The 20,918-nt window shown below is 38.0% G+C and overlaps 1 protein-coding gene across 1 annotated transcript in view; it reads left to right on the top strand.

Moving 5' to 3' along the window:
* The first annotated feature begins 361 nt into the window (after positions 1–361).
* The window catches only part of LOC142160997 (gamma-aminobutyric acid receptor subunit pi-like), a 72,003-nt gene continuing 51,446 nt past the window's right edge, over positions 362–20,918 (top strand). The window contains exons 1-3 of the mRNA XM_075216186.1: positions 362–549; positions 12,517–12,605; positions 13,901–14,013. Of these exons, the coding sequence (XP_075072287.1) occupies positions 12,556–12,605; positions 13,901–14,013 (163 nt within the window). The 5' untranslated portion in view covers positions 362–549; positions 12,517–12,555. The remainder of the gene's footprint in view (positions 550–12,516; positions 12,606–13,900; positions 14,014–20,918) is intronic.

The raw sequence follows: 20,918 nt of genomic DNA, 5'->3' as shown, positions 1-20,918 counted from the left end.
AAATATTTTCTGTCTGTAAGTCACGTGTAATAACTTACTGCAATATAACTCAAAGATAACAATAATAAATTTGTTTGTTTCTAAGGAGGTTCTGAACAGTATACGCTTATAAAATCAAATACATGTAATAATCTAACTTTCATTTGTTGTATCTCTGATTGCAGTCACTGATTTCCTATCTGTATTGTGAAAAGAAGAAAAATAAATATAAAGTATATACACAAAAGTGCATAACAACAGGCCAGCTAGAGAGGTCATCATCCCACCGTAATTATACAGTACCTCCCCTTCACTCAACTTATACTTTCTCAGCTCCTATTGTATTGCAGACTGTTCCCTCTAACATAAGCCTTCCCCCTTATCTACTACAGCTGTAAACCTCCAGAGCACAGAACACATCTAACACACTATCAACATGCTGTGATCCTGACTATCCCTTGCAGACTACAGGAGTGAAGCGCTCCGCAACTTGTTACCACATAAGCTTCTCAGAATTCTTCATTTCCTTGCATATCCCCAGAAAAAGATATGTGCAAAACCAACTTCTAGGTAAGTATACAACTCCAGCTTATTCACAGCAAGGTCTTAGTAGCTCTGCTTAAAGTACAATGTAATCCTTAAAGTACAAACCTGTGTGACAGATCTTTAAAACGTGTGTTTTATATACTGCAAAAAAGATTCTTTTAAAGGAGAACTAGGTCAGTTTAGGATACTAGGCAGAATCAGGGCAGAGTTAAGTAGACTGATTTTATACTACAATATTTTTTGCCACTGATAAGTCTATACATACTAATCTGTTTAAAGAGATGGCAGATGGTTTGCCAAAGTAATGAACTAAAGAACAGGGAGCACAAGGGGAGATAAATTTGTCTAATGCGATGTCTCGCACAAAGTCATGAAATGACAGTAGTTTGTCGTAAACAATTTAAATGAAAATAAAAATGTAGCAGGAACTGACAGCAACTCTCAGACACAATGGATATGTGTGTGTTCTCATCCAGAAAGTTAATCTGTTTGTAGATTTAAAAATTGTTTAAAAGAAATAAATAAATGCTCAATTGCATTAAATTACATTAAACCCAATATATGAATTTTGTATATTTTGTTTTTCACATTTTTTGTTACCTTGTTTAAATTAATACAATTACTGGTAATAAGAATGTATGATTACTTACGAAATGACATTTGTATTCATTGGTGACATTAATTATGATAAATTCCACATTTTCCCTAATTATGAATGTTTTTGGATTGTGAGTTTATTAATTTAGCTAATATCGACGTTGCGCCAAATTTTTATATATAAATCATGTGTATTATAAATGAAGGGCTCATTCACACCTATATGCTGTTAATGTGCTTTTCATCAGCTAACGAACTCCTGATATGAGCATTAAATTAGTACTATTGGTTTGTTATGGGCTCATTTCCACCTACTATTTCTCACGCGGTAATGGGCTCTACTAGTACATTAGATTGTATTGGTAAAAAGAGCACAGGGGACACATGCAAAAAGTGTATTACTAAACCGCACGTTAGTGTTAATGCATTTTTATTCTTTTTCTCAACACATATATGTGAACGAACCATCATAGTTGGATTTGTAAACAATGCAATAAAAACAGTTACATTCTGTCCCTCTGATAGTTTAAGCTTTCCTTGATATATATATATATATATATATATATATATATATATATATATTTATATTTATAATTCAGATGGTTAAGGTGTGTTTACTAATACTATATGCTGAGAAATTGAATCATGTTTTAAAAACAATATCGAGGTTGGAATTTGCCATCATTAGTTAATTATAAATATAGTGAACTCAACTTCTTTTTAAATGTTAAGCATCAAGGGCCTGATTCATTAAGAATCTTAAATGAAGAGGATTCTTATTCCAGTCTCCTGGACAAAACCATGTTACAATGCAAGGGGTGCAAATTAGTTTTCTGTTTTACACATAAGTTAAATACTGCCTGTTTTTTCATGTAGCACACAAATACTTGATAGCTTATTTGTACACTGAGATTTAAAGTTGATATTTGTGTGCTACATGACAAAACAGTCAGTATTTAACTTGTGTGCAAAACAGAACACTCATTTGCACTAGTTTCTAAGCATCTCATGGACAAGTTGACCAAAGAGCCCCGGAAAAAAGAATATTTTGGCCTATTATTAGACTTATCCGCTTCAGATAACTTAAATGTATCAACTCAACTTGACTCTACAATTTGCTTTAGGTTTCCTTGTGTGTTATCCAGGTGTTTATTTTGCGTCAGGCACTGTGGTGTATTGCCCTGGGATATAAAACTGCTGTGCTCTCTATAGTAGATTATATATAAATAAGAGGCAGGCTGAAGATGAAGTGTCTGGTCAGTGTATAGAGATCTCTATTAAAGCAAGATACAATATGTTAATTCTGATTTAGACAGTTTCCTTCTCTCAGTACAACAGTTTTTTCCTTCTCTCAGTAAATCTATTAATTTAATTTACTGCATGAAATAAAAATTGTGACATAAACTAACGTTTTATTAGAAAAGATTCAGTGCGGAGCCTTAGTGAGCAGCTGCTTGCTACGACTGGCTGACTGCCATCCAGATGTGCCCTGCACTGTCAGCATGTTAATTCTCCATTCTAAGTGCTCTTTCATAGACAGTAATGGGAGCAAATTGTACCAAGCAGTCACATATGCTGAATATAAGTAAAATGAATGCTAAATGGCACGGAACTCATGTCCTAGTGCCATTTAGCATATCACATATTTAGCATATTGCATATTAATGTACTACAGTGTTGTAACGCTATAGCATCATCTTGTCTATATGTTGTTTCAACTCCATCGACGGCAGAAAAATGCAGATAAAGTAGGGTTATTATTAAATATACCAATGGTTTTGAGGAGTAGAACAATGATTTGAGAACTGAATCACTGCTGTTGCCATTTTAGTTGTAACTTTTTAGGTACAGTGATAATTCTTATATTTATGTTGGTAAAATCAGGGTATATCATCATTATCATTTATTTATATAGCGCCACTAATTCCGCAGCGCTATACAGAGAACTCATTCACATCAGTCCCTGCCCCATTGGAGCTTACAGTCTAAATTCCTTAACATACACACACAGACACACACACACACACAGAGTCAATTTTTTGATAGTGGCCAATAAACCTACTATTATGTTTTTGGATTGTGGGAGGAAACCGGAGCACCCGGAGGAAACCCACACAAACACGGGGAAAACATACAAACTCCACACAGATAAGGTCATGGTCGGGAATCGAACTCATGACTCCAGTGCTGTGAGGAAGAAGTGCTAACCACTTAGCCATCGTGCTGCCCATGTATACACTATGTGCTGAATATAAGTAATACCTGTGATTTATTGTTCTAGTGTGATTAAAATGCCTTTCAATGAATGAATGAAATGGCTGTGATGTACCTTTGTGAATGAAAAGCCTTGTAGCTGAGGGAAACAGAATTCCAGGGCAGTAATTAGCATATCAATTCTGTACATGTAGGTTGGGAGATTATATGGAGAGGAACTGTAACTCATAGACATAGCAAAGACAGATATAGCAACCAATAGTGAGAGTCACGACAAGAAAATAGTCAGACAGGCCAGGTTGAGTCCAGAATTGGCAGTCATGTAGCATAATTTTAAAACTGAAGCAGTTAGTCAGCCAGGCAGGGGTCAAAAACAGGAGTTAATGGAAACATAAATAGGATTTATGCTCAGTAATTGATAGCACTCAAGACTGAGGAAAAAATGACACAAGGATGGGAAATAGAATAGAACAGACCTAATACCAAAACCACTACTGGAAAAATGAGCTCCCAGCCTCAGTGTGTTATTAGGCTTGTAGTAGCTGTCTGTTTCCTTGGGACCACCCTGGTGTACTCAGATGCTCAGATGACTTGGATAGCATGAGGAACTTATGAGTTACAGCAGGGAGACAGTAGCAACATTCACTGTGATCTATCAATGTGAATGAAATGCTTGTGATGTCCTGGTGTGATTGAAAATCTTTTGATGTACCTAGGAAAATAGTTCAGTACTTTGCAATATTTGACTGCGCTGCTACTGAAAATTATACGTACAAGATAATTAATATGTTAAACAACGGCATTGTATAAGGCACTCAACTGTTCTGAGTCTTCCTAGCAGTGCTTGTGGCTGATTACATTCTTCTTATAAGCCCCAACTCTCTTGTACCCTCTTGCACCTGTGCAGTCATCGGAATCTTAGCGGGCGTGTATATATAAATTAGGTCTGGCATCATTTGGTCATGGCCCTTGTCTCAGGCTCAGACATGGAGTATTTCCTGCCCGTTAGTTGCATGATGCTAGGCAGCAGGTTGATTAGTCAGTCCCATTCTCTGCCAGAGTTTTGTTAAATGAGCCTGAAACCTTGGTACCTGGTACTCCTCTAGTCCAGACTTTTCTCTTTGGGTAGTAGCACATACCATTGCCACTCTAGCTGGATGTAGGGAAGTGGTTTGACGTAATTTGTCCCACTCCTGTATAGTTTTAGCCCATCCAGTTGATCACTGGGTTGTGTGTGTATAACCAAGAGTAACCCAGGATGATTGGGCTCTTTGTAGTATGGAAGGTTCTGACTGAGATCACCTCCTGGTGACTGTAATCGTCACAAATCAGAATGTGTATAATCTTGTGACCTACTGATGTTATGGGTCAACTATCCACAGCTTCTACAGATATTGGTCTGATCTTCAGAACAAAGGGTAGTGCAAGGGGTAAATGTATTAATCTGCGACTTCTGCAACTCACTTGTATTCGGCGCCCTTGACAACTAAATTTAAAATGGCAGTGCTTTTAAGGGCAAAATTTTGCCCGTAAAGACATTGCCGTTTTAAATTTAGCTGTCAAAGTCGTAGAATATCGGCAAGTTGCAGGACTTGCAGATTAATACATTTACCTCCAAATCTATAAAATTCTCCAAGAAGAATTTGGTGTCTATGGAACAAGTCTTTCAGGAGAGGGTGATGGATTGCTTAAATTGCAGAAAGGAATGTGGGGGAAGAATGGCCCCAATGCTCACTAGACCTGCCTGCTGTTCCAGTCAGCATAACCATTTCCCGATGGTTCTGATCTTGCCATTTATTGGCACTCTTTCTTCCAGTGGCCTCAGCGAGTTCTCTCCAAGGGTGAAAAACCTCCCCAGCTGCATAGGCTCTTCGTAATATGAGCTAATAGGAGATGGTGAGTGGCTGTCTCTTTCCGCTGAAGCTGATGCTCCTCAATATGGGTTTCAAGCCAAATGCAAATGGAGATAAATCTCGCCAGGCAGTTGGGAAGATTCCAGCAAATGAGATCGTCTTTAATGGAGTCCACCATTCCTCTCTGAAGGAACCTGTTGTTCCTTCCAGTCTCTGCTGGAGCCCAGAATACAATAGCTTGATCTGGGCCAGTCATTGGCGGTGGGACCCGGAGATCCAAAAATCAGATTTTAGGTGGTCAAAAAAGTCTTGCTATTACCCATCAACAGATCATTCTTCTTTTGGAGTGGTGTGACCCAGGGCATAGTCTAGCTAGTCAGCAGGGAGATGACATGTTCCACTTTGATCCACTCTGTGGGGAACAATGCTGCTTGTAGCTTGAACTGCAGGCTAATTTGGGTCAGAAATTCCCTGAACCCTTCATGGTTGCCATCAAAATGCAACTCTACAGTCATTTTAGGCTCCCGGACAAAAATGGGCACAGCCATTTGTTGCTCCTGGACAAAAATCTGTGATTTTGTTGTCAGGTGAATGAGTTTCCTCACCAACATCTCATGGGGGCATCAGTCCAAAAAAGTGTTGTTCATTGGACTGAAACCGACCTGCTATAACTTCTACTCCTGAACCTAATTTTATCCTTTCTAACTGGATTGTTGGGGACAGTCAAACCTCAAAAAATTTCACAGACAGCTGCAAATTGTCTGTCACAAGCTGAGAGCACAATCTTTGGTGCCAGAGGAACAATGTGTATAAATAATGATTGCAATTATTCAAGGAGACTTAAGCTAGGTACACACTATAGAAATTTCTACCAACTTTTTATGCCGAGTGATTTTACATGCAAACGATGGTCCGATCGCTCGGTCCATGGACTGCATACACACTAGCCTTGTTTAGGATGATAAAGGGAAGAGCGGACGTCGCTTTAGCGACTTTTTACAGCCATGTTGTCGTGAGCAATGACTGTAATTTCGTACTCACTGTTGTGGATCGGTCGGAAGTTTATACACACTACACAGCGGAAACGAGATTGGAACAAAAATATTAAATGGTACGACCAACCAAATGAGGCGACAATCGTCCATTTGGTCAGACTTTCGACCATCGTGTCACTGCACACACTGACCCGACTTTTGAACGAGCGGTCGTATGTCGGCTGATTGAGCCAATTATTGGACGAAAACCATGTAGTGTGTACCCAGCTTTACAATTGAATTACTAGAGTGTGAAGTTGTGTCTTCCATTGATTCATTCTTTAAGGCTTTGGGACTTCTGTACCATTTGGCGACTGACACTTAGACAAATGATGCTGCCTTTCATAGTACATTTTGTGTGAAACTTTATGAAGTTATAATAAAAACAATAGTGCATTAACCTCTTCCAACTACTTTGGAAAATACAATGTAATTAGCCATTAAAATTGACTGCAGACTTAGACAGAAGAAGCTTGACATTTTTTTCAGGATTTTGCCAATTACAATTTTAGGCAAATATAAGGGTAATTTGTAGCAACTTATTTTGATGTTATTGATATTGATATTGTCTTCTTCTTTGGAGGAACTTAGTAACCATTTATGTTGAAACATGGCAAAGTTCTGAGAAATTCTTTGTATATTTTTGTATATTTTTTTAAACAACTAAAGTTCCGTTCTTTTGAAAAATTATTACAAGCTCAGTGTTATACCTGGATCCAGGAAAAGGTCAAGCAATATTAGCTTATATTATATTAGGGCTCAACCCAAGTGCCTAAAAGCCATTAAACATTTTGACAAACCTCCTAAATTACTATATATTTCACTCAATCCCCATCTACCAAGCCCAGGACACAAAACTGACTGCATTCTCAGGTTATCATAAGACAGTCAGGTTACTTTCTGTAACAGCTGGTGACCTACTTATAGAAGACATTTTAAAGTATATATTGAGGCTTGTAGAGTATTTGCTAGAAATAAATCTTCTTCATTTGGTCTGCTTCATCCTTTGCCCATCTCTATAGATTCATGAACTTGTATATGTATGGTTTTTATTGTCGATTGACCTTTATCCAAAAGTTTAACTGTTATTTAGATGGCTGTGTCGTTTCAGTAAACTGCCTTACTTTATAACTATGTCCTACTTTACCTTCTGTTAAACAGTTGACCAATATATTTATAGATCAAGTATTGAAGTATCTTGAAATTTCCATCAGAATAGTGCCTGATTCATTAAGTAAAAAAAACTAGTAAGTTTTTTCCTGGACAAAACCATGTTACAATGCAAGGAGTGCAAGTTACTTCATTATTGTGCACATAAGTTAAATACTGGCTTATTTTTCATGTAACACATAAATACTTGATAGCTTCATATTTTATACTGAAATTTATAGTTGATCTAGGACATACCCAACTTCAACGATCAATCTGTCCACAAATCTTAAGTTTAGCTCCCCCTCCAATACAACAGGGTTTTTCCAGGAGAAAAACGTACTCATTTTTTTGCTTTACTTTCCTTAATGAATCGGGCCCATAGTGTCTGACAGAGGATCCCAATTTATTTTGGAGAGCATTCTGTAAATTATTGGGAATTGATTTGTCATTTTCTTCCTTCTAACACCTTTGAAGCAGTGTCCAGAGATAAATGACTAATCAACCCTACAAATTTGATTATCAATTTGATTATGCCAACATTTTTTTTATGTATGGTAAGTATTCTAAAGCTTGTTAATTTTCCTTGCTCTCTCCTCAAGTTCCATATCCAGCTGTTCTCTTCTCACAAATCTGGAAAGAGGCCCAAACCAACTTAAACCATGTCTCTTCAAAACATGTGGATATTTATCAGAGAGAAGCACTCGAGCTTAAAATAGGGGGTTGTCCACTAAAAACATATGACTTGGCCGCCTCTCATATAAATTAGGTCCTAAATTAATTTTTCTACCCAGAATCCTTAAAGCAACAGGTGTTATAGGTTTTGCTTCCAACCTGGGTGCTGTTGTCTTCTGTATTTAAAGTTCGTGACTTCTCCAGCATAATCTATCCCTTACCTGTGTTAGACATGCAGCCTTGCACTTATTACTGCAAGAGTTGGCTCCTGAGAACATCTTACAAATATTTGTGTTACAAAATGGTTAAAGTATTGAATGATTTTCTGATCTTTTTAATAATTAATGCAGGTATGTTTTACCAGATAGCAAAGGATACACTAGTCAAAGCCATAAGCTTTATTTATATAAATATAATGTGGTTTAATCCAGGTTTCTACAGTAATTGTGAAATTTAGGATAGTCAGACCTAGTATTTTTCTCAGACGGATTTCCTCCTTATCTCGACTCCGGAGCTATTTTGAATCAGCATCCATGGTCAGTCAGGTGTGAAATTAAGTAAATTTGAATAGTTTTGCTTATTTACATCCATGTGATGCTGTATGTTGGGTTACTGCCAATTCATCGAGCCGTACTGAAAGGCCCAGGGCCCAGAATAAATGCTCTTATTTGGGAGTGTGATTTAACAATAATTACTTACAATGGAAGGCACACAGTCATTTTCTTAAACAATATATTCAGCAAAGATTATTTTACTGTGTTAACGTGACATGTTTAAAAAATTTGTATTTATATGGTTTAAAGGCATGCACTGAATAATTAAGGCTCTCAAAAAGTGCAAATTATATGTGCACAATTCAGTATTAAGAGAGTGACTTTTATTACAGGTGAAGTATGATTCTTTCAGACTAGCGGCAGTCTCTTCCATAGTTATACCATGTAGTGGGCAGGGATAGTTTGGCAGGCAGGTGTGGAGCTGCACTATGACATCATAGCCTAGCTCCAGCCTATCTTGGGAGTGTGGAGCTGGGCTATGACATCATAGCCTAGTCTAGTCTATCACAAATATGGACAAGCAGCAGCTGGCAGCTTTAGAGATAAGAAGCTGGCAGCTGTTGTACCTTCATGTTAGCATCCAACGTAAGTGTGGGGAGGCTGCATTGGCAAAAAAGACACTGAATATGTGACAGATGCAAATGCGGAGGGGCTTGGTGATTCACACCATTTGCGGTGATTCCCCTTGCAGAAGGGATCGTGCTATGGTTACTCAAATCACAATATCAAGCCCCGCCTCCGCCCCTTTCTATAGTGAAGTGTGTGGAATCCGGGAGGGGGTCCAGGAGATTCCACAAAATTCACTGTCTTTCAGAAATTCCGTGAGAGTAGGTGGTAAGTGTGTCTGCAGCTCACTATAGGGCTCAATAAAGAGGTAGGGAGATAGGAGACAGAACACCAGGTGAAGACTGGGGGGCGTCCTGCTCCTGAATAGAATCAAATTGACCACCATGTCTGGCTGAAGAGGGAACCTCAGAAATAAAAGGACTGTGTAATTTAGTTGTTCAACCACCATAGAAAAATACATATTCTCGTGAAGACTAGAGTTGAAAAAGAAGGCACTGCAGTCCAATAAATTCACATATATTTAAAATCACTTTTATTAATGACTAAAATAAAATATTTAAATTTCCAAATTCAGTAGCGAAAAACTGAGGTAAAAAATATAGAACAGTGAATAAGATAGAAATTTTCTGCTAATAAAATATTGTTGGGGCCGGCAAAAAGTTGGGGTCTAGGTGTATTCAACTTATACATGTCCACCAATATACTAATGTCCACATGTACAGATTGTAATGTATGCTTGCATCAATAAACATGATACATCATGGGTATACTTCTCACCACTTGGAGTGAGAAGACAGAACTAGAGGAATTGGTTAGCTCCCAAGCTGCCTGCTGGTTAGAGAAGGGCCAAGCAGCGAGGAAGTGCCCTGAATGGGGGCACGGCATATATTGTTTAATGTAAGACAGTGTTTTGCTGCAAAGCTGTTGATAATTACTGCTCATATTTGTACAAAAAGTCTGAGTTTGCCAGTTGGAGGCCATTGTGTGCACCAGACCACCAGACACTGGCCAAAAGCCTGCTCTCTTTCAGCTTGAGCTTCCTGTCACACTATGTGTAGAAATAAAATGCATTACTAGTAAAAACTTAAAAAAAGAGCATAGATATATATATATATATATATATAGTAAGTGCAATCAACACATGCAGTTGCTGCTCTTTTAGCAAGAACAGTTTTAATTCAAGCTATGAGTTTGTGTAGGCACCATCTTAACATCTGCTAAACATATGTACAGTGGTATCAGACAGCTGGTTTGGATGGTATCTGCTTGACAGTCTTTGCTGGCTGTTGCTAGTACCTGATTTTTATATTTTTATATGCTACTTTTTGAGGCTTTTGGTAACAAAAAAGCAATTATTTTTCCAAAGTAAAGGCATCTTTCCTTTAGTTCAAATGAAGGGGGAGGAGTGGAACATTACCATTCTTTATTACATATCTGTTTTATGGGGGGGGGGGGGTGTAGAGGAGGAGTTGGGGTGGAGTGAGGGTGCACACACATGCCAATTAGATTAAATATTATATACTACTAGATGCTTATGTCTTAACTAAGTTGTGAGACTAAGGAGCCAGTGTAGATTCATTATATTCCATATGTCACAATTTTAGGGCTTGTTCACCCATGAGAACTAGAAAATGGGTGACCATGCTTTCCATGTGCTTTTCATGCATTGTTCCTTTATCAATATAAACTATTGTACTGGTAGCGTACATTAAGGAATGAGAAACAGGGCATGCACGTAAATATGATTTTCTATATAAATTGCATCTAAGTGGTGCAACTGGCATGCCATTGAAAATAATGACGTCTGGTCACCCATGCCAAATACGACTCCATGAAAAGTAATAACAAGGATAGCAGATGCAGAAACTTTTTGCCAATTATCGCTGACTTAGAGCACCAAAGGTTCCAGGTAGACTTGCCAATGCTTGTAGAAGATCTGGCCTCTGCCATCCCTGTCATCTCCCTTCCTGGCGCCGGTAGCCTCCTCATCCCATGCCACAGAATGCTCAAGCAGCTAGCACTAAGCAGACATGGAGATTAGTGAAGGCCACAGTTTGGTTTAGTTGAATATCACATTAACAAACGTATTACACATATGTAGCCGGACAATCCCTACACATGGTAGCGTGGGTTGGGGACCTTTTAACGATGAAAGAAACCCCGACAGTAGTTTGCCCAACTTGAACACTCCAAAGATGACATGTCCGACTGAACTATAATTGCGCTTTAAAAAAAAAAGGACGTTTCACAACAGCGACTATGTGAGATCCCGGTACTAGTAAATGATGTCAGTGTAAAACGCGACACTACTATTATTGCTGTTAAGGGGGTATACAAGAAAGCGCCGGCTGTACAATATAGAAGGGTTTCTAAAAAATCATTGTACAGCCGGCACTTTCTTGCATACCCCATTAACAGCAGTAATAGTAGTGTCGCGTTTTACAGTGATGTCATTTACTACTTCCGGGATCTTGCATAGTCACTGTTATAAAACGTCCTTTTTTTTTCAGTCGCAATTATAGTTGGGTCAGTCATGCCGGCTTCGGAGTGTTCAAGTCGGGCATACTACTGACAGGGTTTCTTTCATCATGATAGTGAATACCACCGGGTAGGGTAACCCCTAGGTGGAGCAGGCAGGAACATGTAACAGTTCAAGTTCAACAAGATGAGTTGAAGAATTTGTAATCCAGGGTGACGCATTTTAAATCACACAGTAGGCAATGTAGTAATTAAGTATAGATTATAATGTTTTACTCTGGTCCTCCTTTGATGCTTGAATACATCAAGAGGGCCCTTGACACGTTTGAGGGAGCAGATCACTAATTTTTACAAAGTATTTGCCCTTTAACCATTGAAAACACCACATACAATTAATCAAAAAGGGTGGTGGCTGTTTTGGTGCAGTGCACCTTTATATAATTTGCCCCAAGATGCAGAAAGGCTAGTAGCAGTTGTGCTGGATGTGTAACATACTGGCTGCACATGATCCATTACCACATCTTTACCTATCATGTGTCCAAAGTTGTCATCATCCAACCAAGTGTCTGATTGTCTGAATACACTGTGGGATAAATTTATCAAGCCTTCTAAAAAGAAGTGGAGGCGTTGCCCATAACAACCAATCAGATTATATCTATAATTTTCTAGAATAAGATAGATAAATGAAGAATCTAGTTGAGGTTACATTCATTTTTCTTATGGGAATCTGCAGCTAAGATTAATATTACAGTATATGAATTGTTTCCTTTGTTTTTCCAAATACAATGCAATGTCTTATATCCTATATCACTTGTTAAGATTTAAGCAAGTAGATGCTGAGATGCTGAAGCCTTTCATTTGTCATTGCAGGAAATACTTTTGCCTCTACTTCTATTTCTAATCCTAAAAATGTATTATTTTCACCTGGGAATCAAAGCACTTCTATCAATCTTCTGCAGGTAAACGTACAGTACTTGTCCTTGTGGCATTCCAAAGCCAGAAACAATGTAAGATTGTTTTGCAATAGATATATGGTCACAATTTGCAGTTATTTATGCTATGCAATTGATTTTTTTTGCAGTTTGCTTTATAGATGTACAGTATATGGGGACATTAAAGAGAACGTTACAGGGGAAAAACTGTTCTGGCTAACAATGAATTTTCTAAGATTATCACTGAACATACTTTCCCTATTTTTTTTCCAACAATTGGGGGTAGAAGTACTAAAGCTTCTAAAAAAAAGGAAAAGTGGAGGTGTTGCCCATAGCAACCAGTCAGATTCTAGCTATCATTTTCTAGAATGTACTAGATAAATGATAGCTAGAATCTGATTGGTTGCTATGGGTAACACCTCCACTTTTCCTTTTTTAGAAGCTTAGTAAATCTACCCCTCGAACTTTAGCTCAACAATCTAATTAGACATTCTTTGAAGAAGTCCCTAATTGCCCTTCATTCTTAACTGTGTTGTGAATCATATTGCTGTGTGTTTATTGTATTATCTTGCAGTGCTATATACTGTATTGTTGTATGCTGTCAGGTGAGCACCCTATAAATAAAGGATAGTAATAATAATGATGAACTCAAGCTTTCTACCTAGAAAGATGTTACTAATTGCCCTTTAAGAATCATTGTTGTTGAGTTCAATGCCGTCATCAGGGGTATGGGTCCAACCAGCTCTGGGCCCAAACAGTTCTATTAGGGTAGGGGGTCTTCTGCAGTGAATTAAAAAACATGGAAAGCCCCCTACTAAGCAGCTGCAGCTGAGAGATGTGAGAAATTTCGAGGGTGACCTCCGACCTGAATTGTAATAAGCAGCCCGGATTGACGTCACAGTTTTGCATTTTTAAAGAATTAAGAAAGAAAGGATCTATCCAAAGCTGTTTCTTTAATAATATTAAAGCAAAGCGGGGGTCCAGAAATCATGGACAGGAATCAGGTCGTGGATATGCAACTTCCCTAGGACGGCGGTGTGTTCTGTGACATGCTCAGGCGATAAAAGCAGTTCTATACCTTTTGATAGAAAAAAAGGGATGCATTAGAGCCAAAGCCTCCCCATAGCAGACAGCTATTTCTTTATAAAAATATAAAGTATATTAGAATTTTCTGTATGAACAGATGCCGCCTGCATAATGTAGAAAAATATTTTTTAACGAAAAAGTTTGAATTACTGTAAATCGATTGTTAATATTTCCAAGCAAGCTAGTTGCTGGCAGATTATAAGTTTTATTAATTTTTTCCCCCTTATTTCCACCAGCACCATGTACAGTTCTACTGTTAATGCTGAAGGAAAGGAGGGAGAGATCCTTCCCCCAACAATACAAAAGCTAATGAGAGGATACAACAAATATCTACGCCCCTTCTTTGATAGTGAGTACTGTGATATAAAATACAGAAATGTAGACATAGCAAGTACTGTGACATAATATACAGAAATGTAGACAAAGCATCTAGCGAGTATTGTAATATAATATATAGAAATGTAGACAAAATACCTAGCAAGTACTGTGATATAATATATAGAAATGTAGACATAGCTAGTACGGTGATATAATATATAGAAATGTAGACATAGCGAGTACGGTGATATAATATACAGAAATGTAGACATAGCGAGTACGGTGATATAATATATAGAAATGTAGACATAGCGAGTACAGTTATATAATATACAGAAATGTAGACATAGCGAGTACGGTGATATAATATACAGAAATGTAGACATAGCGAGTACAGTTATATAATATACAGAAATGTAGACATAGCTAGTACGGTGATATAATATATAGAAATGTAGACATAGCGAGTACTGTGATATAATATATAGAAATGTAGACATAGCGAGTATGGTGATATAATATACAGAAAAATAGACATAGGGCCTGATTCATTTAGGAAAGTTAAGTAAAAAAATTGAGTAAGTAATCTCCTGGACAAAACCATGTTACAATGCAAGGAGTGCAAATTAGTTGTCTATTTTGCACATAAGTTAAATACTGACTGTTTTTTTCATGTAGCACACAAATATCCACTTTAATTTTCAGTGTACAAATAAGCTATCAAGTATTTGTGTGCTACATGAAAACAAACTGACAGTATTTATCTTATGTGCAAAATAGACAACTAATTTTCACCCCTTGCATTGTAACATGGTTTTGTCCAGGAGACTACTTACTCAATTTTTTTTTACTTAACTTTCCTTAAAGAATCAGGCCCATAGTGAGTACGGTGATATAATATACAGAAATGTAGACATAACGAGTACTGTGATAAAATATATAGAAATGTATTCATAGCGAATACGGTGATGTAATATACAGAAATATAGACATAGTGAGTATGGTGATGTAATATACAGAAATATAGACATAGTGACTAACGAGTACTGTGATAGAGTGTACAGAAATATAGACATAACGATTAGTGGGGACTGTGATAAAATATTCTGAAATGTAGACATAGCCAGTACCATGATATAATACACAGAAGTGTAGACATAGCGCTGTTGAACAACTGCTGTGAATAATATTATATATATCTATCTATCTAATAATATATATATATATATAAAATATTGATAATTATCAATTATGTAATTCGAAGAAAGACAGCCCATTTAATATTAATAGTGTGATAATTTATTGCAGATTGCATTATTACAATCAGTGAAAAATAATGTGAATAGTGAGTAATGACAACATTTCCCAAAGAAAAAAACATCATGAAACAGTACTTTAACCAAACACCTGAGGACTATAATGAAAAGGACTGAATTGGGAGTTGTTCTGCACTAAGCAATCATGAGTAAAAGTATTAGCATCATCAATAGTATATAGTAATAGTATTCCATATACTCCCTCTTTCTACACTTTGCTACACAGCATATGCCATGGTTTGGGGATTATAGAGAGGAAAACTTATGCTAGTGGCTCTCTAGCATACCTACCAAATTTTCAGTGAAAATGTTTTGTGCAGTCCCAAAAAAGAGGAACTGCGGCCTTAACAGCTATGTTGGTGTTAGACGTCCATCCGGTGCCCGCCATCTGTGCAGTGGAATTTAGACCAGTTGGAGGAGGTAGGAGCAGACACCTGTACAGTGGAATTCAGACCAGTTAGAGGAGGTATTGTGGCCCCGGTACCAAATTGGGTACCGGGGCCACTCCACTACGCAGTCCAGAAAGCTACCTTGGTGCAACGTTTTGGACTAAAAACAATATTGTGAGGTGTGAGGTGTTCAGAATAGACTGGAAATTAGTGGAAATGATTGTTATTGAATGTTATTGAGGTTAATAATAGCGTAGGAGTGTAAAAAAACCAAAAAACTGGATTTTAGTGCTTTTTTAAAAATAAATCAGAACCCAAAACCCTAAATCTGAACCAAAACCTTTCGTCAGGTGTTTTGGCAAAACAAATCAGAACCCAAAACCTCAAGCAAATCAGAACCCAAAACACTAAAAGTGGCCGGTGCACACCCCTATTATGTACTTGGTAAAATGCTAAGACAGTAGGAGACTGAGTCATTAAGGCAAAAAAAGGAGTAAATGTTCTCTGGGACAAACCATGTTTCAATGCAAAGGGTGCGAATTAGTTTATTATTTTGCACATAAGTTAAATACTGGCTGTTTTTTCATCTAGCACACAAATACTTGCTAGCTTTATTATTACACTGAAATTTAAAGTTGATCTAGGACATGTCCTACCCCAACTATAAATCTGTCCCCACATTTTAAATTTACTTCCCCCTCCAATGCAACATGGTTTTACCCAGGTGCAAATGTTTTTCATGCTTTGCTCTCCTTAATGACTCAGGCCCTAGGTGTATAATATGTATAATCTGTGTTTTCACAGTTATGGAAGGGTAATGTATTGGCTTGCGTGATTGTTCATGTAAACTCAGCTCAAAACCAAAAGCATAACTACCATAGTAGCTGGTCCAGAGCTGGGGGAGGGGTGCACCTCCCCCATCAAAGTCCCATGTGTATGTGTTTTTTTTTCACCATTGAGCAGTACATGGGGGCCTTACAAAATATTATTATAAGGCCCACAAATTTATTGCTACTTCCCTGCCCAAAATTTATTTTTTCCAATTAACTAAAGCCCCCTATCAAACTTTATCTGGCCATCTAATTGTCTACCCCAAAACAGCTGACAAACGTCTCTTGCTCAGTACATACTCCTTCGGACATGCATCAAATAATTAGCTCTTTATGCAGATGCATAGAGAGCAAGTGATACATAGTAAAAATGGGTCTAGATCAAAATGATGCTTAAAAAAGGTATAACATCAATCAATTTGCTTTTCCAAAAGAAAGTGTATCATGTTGTTCTGCTGATGAAATGAGACAAAAGATCTACTAAAAATATAGACTTTCCCGTTCAATTTACAGTTAACTAGCACAATTCTAGAGCATATAAAGTGAGTTATCGGTTGGCGGTGTTTATGCAATAGAATATAAAGCACCTGGATATTTTAGGCTGCAAGGGTTGTTTGTTTCTGCAACCATAAAAGCGGATCTGTCATTCCCTCATAAAATCACATAGCTATTACCTAAACAATTATTTAGTTAGTGTTAAGGACAGAAAGGACTTGGAAGTGGCTACCCTTGTGTACTAGACCAGACCAGGGCAGCTTTTAAGCAATCATGGGTTCAGGGTAAAGATTATTATAATGGACCTAATGCCACTTTTCCAAACACAAGGGGTAACCCCAAAGTAGAGTATATCTATACGTTTTCTCAAGAGTCGTACATTACACAAATGACACTGAGGGTTTATTTCATGTTCAAATTTGAGCTTTGGTTGTACTTGGGATCGTTTTAGAACTTGACCCTTTGTAGGTTTTTGGTTAGGACTTAGGTCATGTGCACACACCCATTTTTATGTCTGTCTCTGCTTCATTCCATGCATTTATAGAAGAATGGAAGAGAGGTTTAAACTCATATAGACCAGGAGGTCTTAGGGTAATCCAGATCAAGAATATTAGTATAAAGGGGAAACTCTCTACTGTGATTCAATCAGTTCCTTGTTTTGTAGGGAAGTTGTGAGGCTGATAGAGAATCTCAGATAAGATCTTTTCTATCCAGGTTCCATTGCTATGGAGTCTATTAGTTGAGGTTCCCATACAGTCTTTTCCACGCAAAATCTCTAATTCACAATACTAACAGGACAAGTGGGGATAGGCTCCTGTTTTTGCTTTACTTTATTTTGGACCAAAATGCTCATATGAGGTTTATTTTACATCCTGGGTGAATGTTGGGACACATTGGTGTGCAGATTTTAATTAAAATGATGGAGATTATGTTAAGGGCAAAATTTGAAACACAAGGTTTCTGGCAGTGCAGTAACTGGACATTTTAGTGCCAGAGGCGAGACAGGGAACTGCTGCCACTGTCCTTGGCTCCTCTCAGTCCACTGACAGCCTTGTGATGTGACCCCACTGTAGGGAGAAGAGGACAGAGATTGGACAGTCATGAGCTGGGGACTAGGAGCTATCTTAGGATCTCTGGCGCCGGTCATGTATTCTGTGGTGCTGCCATTTCACTTGTGGCATGCACCACAGTGCAGGCCAGGGAGGCAATTAGCGGGTGGTTCGCTGCGCCCGCTTGGGTTTGTGCCCTGGGTGACAGCACCAACCTGGTTTTGGCCCTGGTTTCTAGGGAGGGACACCCTCCTCAGCTCCTGAATCTCACTGGCTGCCCTGTACTTCCTGGTCAGAGAAGAAGGGAATATCAGCGCTCTTTCCTATGCGGAATTTAATTTTGGGGCCCTGGAATGCTGGAGTGGGGGTCATGGCATTCTTGTGCTTCAAAAACATTTTGGTTGTCCTGGTGAGCCCTTGGCAAATTCCCATACTACAGCTTTATAAAAACAGCTCTGTTGTAGAACATTACATTACAATTCATGTTAAATCTGTTTCCATCCTTTTCTTTCGAATTCTCTACCATCAGCGTTGGAAATTTAATGTCAGTAATGAGAAAACATAAAAAAGGAAATAATTAAAAAAGATTATAAAAGAACAAATTATAGGTAGGATATCTTACAATATCCAGTCTGAGGACATCAATTCATATTGTCATTTACACTGTAAACACATCTGATCCTTACACTGAAAATTTGCGTATACATAATACTGTAGACCTCTGCATCCCTTTTACAGCTAAATACTGACTTATAATAAATTATTATGAACTACTAATAATATTAATGTGATAGCAATTTTGTTTTAAATTTTATAAAAAGGATTAATGTAAATGTGTTATTCTATTTGGGATAAGATTGTGCATTGTGCTATCTATCCTGACCATGGTTTCAGTCGTAAGACGTATGTCACCATATATAACCATCTTTATATCATCTTGACTGATTGTGACTTTACTCACACACGTTTTATTTTGACACATGGAAGTACTGACATTCCAAATGTTTATCACCCTCTCTGAGCAAATTCTTGTTATATACTTTGTTCTCTTTTTCTATTACCACTTATTCCATTCACTTTAGCATTATGGCTGAGTGCACAGGAAGAAGCAAATTTAACCTCAAACAAATTTGATAATTTTAAATAATCAGCTACTGTTATAATAAAGCATTCCAAGATATTGTCCCCTAGAGAGGTCTGCAGAGATAGCGCTAAACTACATCAGACAGTTTGGTATTTATTTTCTATATTTGCTTATTTACACTTCCCTCTGGATATGTGTTCAGATCTCATCAGTCAAAGAAATATATATATTTCAATGAATTATTAACACGTATTTAAATGAAAACACAGCATGAAAACTAGGCATGATAAGTTTTCATATTGAACAATATGGGGGAATGTATCTTGTACAAATCCAGCTCAGCAGTGGTCCACGGTATGACTTCCAAAGTTATTTGCCTAAATGTAAGGCTAGGTGCACACTACAAAACATTTCTCCCAATGCAGAATTTTTAATGATTTTACCAACTGAAAGTCTCAATCAGCATGCTGATTCATGGGTACACACTTATATGATTTACCTTCAGATCTGTGCTCTTCATCTATCATAAACATCTGCTGAAAAGATCGTGACTCTGTAAATTCTATAGAAGTCTGCCTACTCTGCTGGTCGTGAGTGCATACACACTGCAGAAGTTGCCTGACATCATTCCATCGTGTACAGAGATTTTTAGTCTGTTTATCAAATCAAAGGATACAATGTGCTTTGGAACGATAACACATGATCGTGGAAGCGTACACACTAATGCGATATCGGCCAGATAATTGGGTGAAAAACCTGAGGTGTGTACCCAGCCTCACCAAAAGATGATCACACTGTTGTGCTATAGAAAATGCAATGCAAACAGCAAGAAGGCACATCTAGGTTCTTTCAGGATTCCCAATATGAAAACCACTGAGAGAAAGTGTATCAAAGTGGTTTATTATTACACAGGTTAGGGAGCCAATAATTCGTAACACATCCAATACAAGTCAACAGAATATGGCAGTTATAGCAAGAGTTACTCAGGAAGTCATAAATGAAGAGGATGGTCAATGGTAATATAGTTCAAAGAGGCAGTGCTGAGAAATCAGAGAAACCACTGGTTTCAGGACTGCAGGTTACTCGGGAGGCACGAGGCACCAGGTGAGTCACAGGTGTCAGGACTGTAGGTTACTTGGGGGTTTGAGGGTGCGTTACAGGTAATCAGACAGCCAGGAGACTGGATCAGACACAGAGGTGTAACAACTGCAGACACAGGATCTGGATATGCCACAGAGTGTAGGTGCAGGATTGCTAATGGTGCAATGGAATGCAGACACAGTAAACCAGGAGGGTCAAACAAGCCAGGGGTCAAAGCCACATGGTCCACCACGAAATCAGGGAGAAGGCAGAAGAGAAGTAACAACAAAGCCGAGTCTGGGTCATAAGATGAGGTGCAAAATGATGAGCCAAGCAGAAGTCAAAACCAGGAAATCAATTAGGATTCATACACAGGAAAACCAGCAGCACTAATAGCAAAATATGAACTGGCAAAGGCTACTGGGACAGGCAGGCTTTTATAGGACAGGGAATCTACAGGTGCTAAGTATCCTAGAGTAACAAGCTTAGCTCTGGCAGGTAGGAGAGCAGTCCAAGTGCCACAGTGGCCCCTTTGGTGGAATAGTGACACTGCAAGCTGGATGCATATAAATGCAAAAGTCCAACATAGTACTTGGCAGACAGAAGCTGCAGGAGGCAGATTTTGACAGGCTCACTATACCTAAAATACAAATTGCCTTATATAAAAGAGCTACTGATAACATCATACAAGTA

Source organism: Mixophyes fleayi, chromosome 6 (assembly GCF_038048845.1).
Source record: "Mixophyes fleayi isolate aMixFle1 chromosome 6, aMixFle1.hap1, whole genome shotgun sequence".
Classification (NCBI taxonomy): Eukaryota; Metazoa; Chordata; class Amphibia; order Anura; family Limnodynastidae; genus Mixophyes; species Mixophyes fleayi.
Note: the sequence above shows the minus strand (reverse complement) of the source record. Positions and strands in the feature narration are given on the sequence as shown.